This window comes from Triticum urartu, chromosome 3A, assembly GCF_056163025.1.
Source record: "Triticum urartu cultivar PI428250 chromosome 3A, HENAU_Tu73, whole genome shotgun sequence".
Taxonomy (NCBI): Eukaryota; Viridiplantae; Streptophyta; class Magnoliopsida; order Poales; family Poaceae; genus Triticum; species Triticum urartu.
In genome coordinates this window covers 341,396,226-341,400,927 of record NC_141875.1, presented here as the reverse complement: position 1 = coordinate 341,400,927, position 4,702 = coordinate 341,396,226, and the positions used below count along the sequence as shown (strand labels likewise).

General features: G+C 52.9%; 1 protein-coding gene across 1 annotated transcript; it reads left to right on the top strand.

Moving 5' to 3' along the window:
* Positions 1 to 1,575: 1,575 nt before the first annotated feature.
* Positions 1,576 to 2,163, top strand: LOC147979652 (uncharacterized). Its single transcript, XM_087515291.1, has one exon. The coding sequence runs from the start codon at positions 1,576 to 1,578 to the stop codon at positions 2,161 to 2,163; it is 588 nt and encodes a 195-aa protein (XP_087371417.1).
* Positions 2,164 to 4,702: the final 2,539 nt, after the last annotated feature.

Here is a 4,702-nt window from a genome sequence, read left to right as displayed (position 1 = left end):
TAGGATCTCGGAGGTGCCGTGCGTTCGATACTTGGATCGCGAAGACGTTCGACTACATCAACCGCGTTACTAAACGCTTCCACTTTCGGTCTACGAGGGTACGTAGACACACTCTCCCCCTCTCATTGCTTTGCATCTTCTAGATAGATCTTGTGTGATCGTAGGAAATTTTTTGAAATACTGTGTTCCGAACATTTTTATGGGCCAGAAGGAACGCAACGGGCCCTAGCCGCGCCTGGGGGGTGCCCCGAGGGAGGCACAACCCACCAGGGCACGCCAGGAGGCCCAGACATGCCCTGGTGGGTTGTGCCCACCTCGGGTGCCCCCCGGATAGCCTCTTTGCTCTATAAATACCACAATATTCCATAAACCCTAGGAGAGTCGATGAAATATTCATCCAGCCACCGCAGAGTCCAGAACCACCAGATCCAATCTAGACGCCATCTTGGATGGGGTTCCCACCTCCATTAGTGCCTCTCCGATGATGCGTGAGTAGTTCTTTGTAGACCTTAGGGCCCATTGTTAGTAGCTAGAAGGCTTCCTCTCTCTCTCTCTTGATTCTCAATACAACGGTCTTTTGGAGATCCATATGATGTAACTCTTTTTACGGTGTGTTTGTTGGGATCGATGAACTTTGAGTTTATGATCAGATCTATGTTTTTATATCCATGAAAGTATTGGAGTTTCTTTGTTCTCTTTTATGCATGATCTCTTATAGCCTCATATTTCTTCTCCAATATTTGGGTTTTGTTTGCCAACTTGATCTATTTATCTTGCAATGGGAAGAGGTGCTTTGTAGTGGGTTCGATCTTACAGTGCTTGATCCCAGTGACAGAAAGAGAACCGACACGTATGTATCATTGCTACTAAGGATAAAATGATGGGGTCTATCTCTACATAGATAGATCTTGTCTACATCATGTCATCGTTCATATTGCATTACTCCGTTTCTCCATGAACTGAATACACTAGATGCATGCTGGATAGCGGTTGATGTGTGGACTAATAGCAGTACATGCAGGCAGGAGTCGGTCTACTAATCTTGGACATGATGCCTATGTAATGATCATTGCCTGGATATCGTCATGAGTATTTGAACTTCTATCAATTGCCCAACAGTAATTTGTTCACCCACCGCTTTGCTATTTTTCTCAAGAGAAGCCACTAGTGAAATCTACGGCCCCCGGGTCTCTTTCTAATATTATTTGCCTTTGCGATCTACTTGTATTTGCATTTACTTTTAGATCTATTAATCTAAAAACCCAAAAATACGTTGCTGCACTTTATTTTATTTGCGATCTATTTATCCAGTCTATTACAACTTTTTCCTGTCACGCACCAATTTCTAGCACCGTTACCCGAAAGGGATTGACAACCCCTTTAACACGTTGGCTTGAGAGGACTTGTCATCTGTGTGCAGGGGCTATTTACATTGTGTTGCTTGGTTCTCCTACTGGTTCGATAACCTTGGTTTCATATTTGAGGGAAATACCTACCGCCCCTGTACTGCATCGTTCCTTCCTCTTTGGGGAAATACCTACCGCCTCCGATGTAGCTTCAAGCGACATCAACGATATGCGAGAGTGTTTCGTCGCCAACTTCCAGGGCACTCGTGACCGCTCGCTAGCTGTAGGTGACCTGCGGCGCATCAAGCAGCAATCGGGAGAGACCTTGCAGAAGTACATCCAGTGCTTCAACAACGTTCGCCTCAAAATCCCCAAGGTGTCAGATGACGCCATCATCTCGGCGTTCACTCATGGCGTCTGCAACGTCAAGATGAAGGAGGAGCTCACCATACACGAGGACCTGTGCACGGCTCTGGGGATGGTCAACATGGCAACCAAGTGTGTGAGAGCTAAGGAGGGACATCTCTCCCTCCTCGACTTCCCGGAGGCTGGCCCAGAAGACAAGAAAACCAAGGCCAAGGACGTGAAGCACAAGCGGACGGCCATGCTCGCGGCCGAACCAGAGATGAAGCATGGCTACAACCACCCAGAGTCATCCAAGGGCAGCCGCCCATTCTGTGTCTTCCACAACATGCACAGCCACAACACCAACGACTTCTCGGAGCTCAGGGCCATCCGTGACGGGCGCATCGGTCGTCACCCTGAGCGCAGCAACCGAGGATACGATCGTGGAGGTGGCCGAGGTAGAGGATGCTAGGACGGCGCGACCCCCGCCAGGAGTGCCGCGATCAGCCTCATGAGGACCGACGGCAGGGCCAGCCTTGTGAGGGTGCCTGGCGCGATCAGCCTCGCGAGGACCGTCCTCAAGGCAACGCTATCCTTCCTCCTGGCCAGGGTCCTCCTTCATTAGCCCCGAAGGAAAGGCAATCTCCACTTCAACGGACCGGTACGACCCACCTTCAGCATCAACAAGTCAAGACCCTCGCGAGGGGCCAAGCCTCACGAGGCAGACGACACCAAAAATCAGGAGATGTAAGAGATAAATGGCGCCGACCGTGCGGAGCGCCAAATTTTCCATTCCCGTGCAACAAGGCCAAGACCACCAGGACGGCAGGACGGAGGTCATCGCCGAGCCCACCATGGCGTCACGACCAGAGGCTTTTGCAGGCAAAGACGACTTTTGTCAAGATCACATGTACTAGTTGTTTCCCTTCGAATTTGGCTGTTGTGGGATCCCTTCCCGCCTTCATTTGGGGAGAGGACCAAGGCCACTATAAATAGGACCGAGCCACCACCATAGAGGCGGGGATCCCCATCGGTGCCATTCCACCCATACTAGCTCGCTTGAGAACAAGAACAGACCTCCTGAGGTTGTTCATCCAATGTACTAGTTCGTCCTCAGCCCCGAGAGGCCAATCTACCACAAAGCAGGAGTAGGGTTTTACACCGCAAGGTGGCCCAAACCTGGGTAAATTGCTGCATCCCATTTCCTTCCCGTTCATCGAGCTAGGCTGTGAGATTGGCGAGTAGGCAGACTGGGGAGGTTGAGTTCTTGGCATGCACCCCAGAGTTTGAACCTCTCAAGGGTCTGCGGAGCCCGAAATCCGACATTTGGCGCGCTAGGTAGGGGAGAAGTAAGAGATAAATGGCGCCATCCATGGGGAGCGAAGAAGGAGGTTGGAGGGGCCAAGAGTTCCCAGGACATCGATGGAGCCACGTCGTGGGCCGCAGGCAGGCAAGTCTGGTTACCCCTATTCCCAGAACACCGATAGTAGCCCCAGGGCCCAAGGCGTCCTCGAACTTGGCTTCGAGGCGAAGCCAGGGGCAAGTGCGGAGCTCCGCGGGCCCTAACCTCCCGCGGCCTTGGTCGACGCGTGGTGCTTGATTGGACGTGGGTGCCTCCACTTCCCACGCTACCTCGGCAATCGTTCGACTTGACAAGAGCTTACTGCATGTAGAGAAAGATCATGGAGGCTGGTGGTTGGCCTCCCTCGTGCTATAAATTGGGCCTCCCTTGCTCATGTCCATCTCCTCATAGCCCGCTTCTTCTTCTTCTTCTTCTTCTTCTTCTTCTTCTTTGACATTTGGCATCCCGCTGGCGCTTGCCTGGCCTTGGTGAGGCTTGCATAGGAATCTCCGCTCCTCAGGAGCCAGCCTGAGGAGGCAGCTCCTTCTGGAGGTCTTGGCATCATACTCCTCGCGGGGCTTGGCCCCTCGCGAGGGTCTTGAGTTGTTGATGCTGAAGTTGGGCCGTACCAGGCCGTCGATGGAGCCACGTCATGGGCCGCAGGCAGGCAAGTCTGGGTACCCCCGTTCCAAGAATGCCAACAGTAGCCAAAGGGCAAGTGCGAAGCGCCACGGGCTCTAACCGCCTGTGGTTGGTCGATGCATGGAAACTGATGGGACGTGGGCATCTCCTCTTCCCCACACGGCCTCGGCAACAATCCCCGGCTGATAAAAAGGCTAGAGCCTGCCGCTAAGCCTTCATTGCCTTTCCTTCAACTTGCTCCAGATCCCCTTCTCCCGCTGCTCAAAGCGCCTCCAGATCTGCTAAATCCTTCCCTCGAGCCCGCCACCGATGGCCAGTGACAAGGCGAAGTCATCGGCCCCGGCCACGCACTCGACTTCCTAGTTCGAGCCAGCCCTGAGCGCATCCACCATTGCTGAAGAGAAGCACCTCCCGCTGACAGTGTGCAACAACAACGAGGGGGAGAGAAGTGTCAGGACCCCGATTCCAAGTCACACCGATCTAGCCTGTAACACCTCATATCACTTTGCGGCCTCACGCATGGTATTCCCACGGGTGTCGCCTTACCATGGCCCGGGACCGTTTGCGCCTTTTGGATCACGTATATGATAGTGTTGCTAGCATCCATATGACAGAGAACCCGGGCCGACATGGCTAGTCGTGAACTCAAAGCGGCACTATCCTATGGGGACAGGCATACATGAATCACATCGAGCATGTCGGTCAGCAACGTGTGAATCTGGCCTGTAGCACTGGGCTAATAGGACTCCGGGAACCCGGGCTGTAGCAGGCTAGGCAGGACTCCGGATGTCACCGTGTGACATTTCCCCGAAGGGACAGACACAGGAACGAACTGAAACACATGCCGGCCAGTCAAGTGTCCTGAGTAGTAGTGCTGGGTTAGCAGGACTCCGGTGAACCGGGCTGTAGCGGACTACTATGGCTCATGGAAGCACTAGACTACATTTCCCCATAAGAGAGGCTACCAAGGATAAACAACTAGATTGTCGGATCCCACACATATCAAGCATTTCAATCATACACACAA

What these genes read in the sequence shown, in the direction of transcription:
- LOC147979652 (XM_087515291.1), top strand. Translation starts at nt 1,576, where the DNA reads ATGCGAGAGTGTTTCGTCGCCAACTTCCAGGGCACTCGTGACCGCTCG.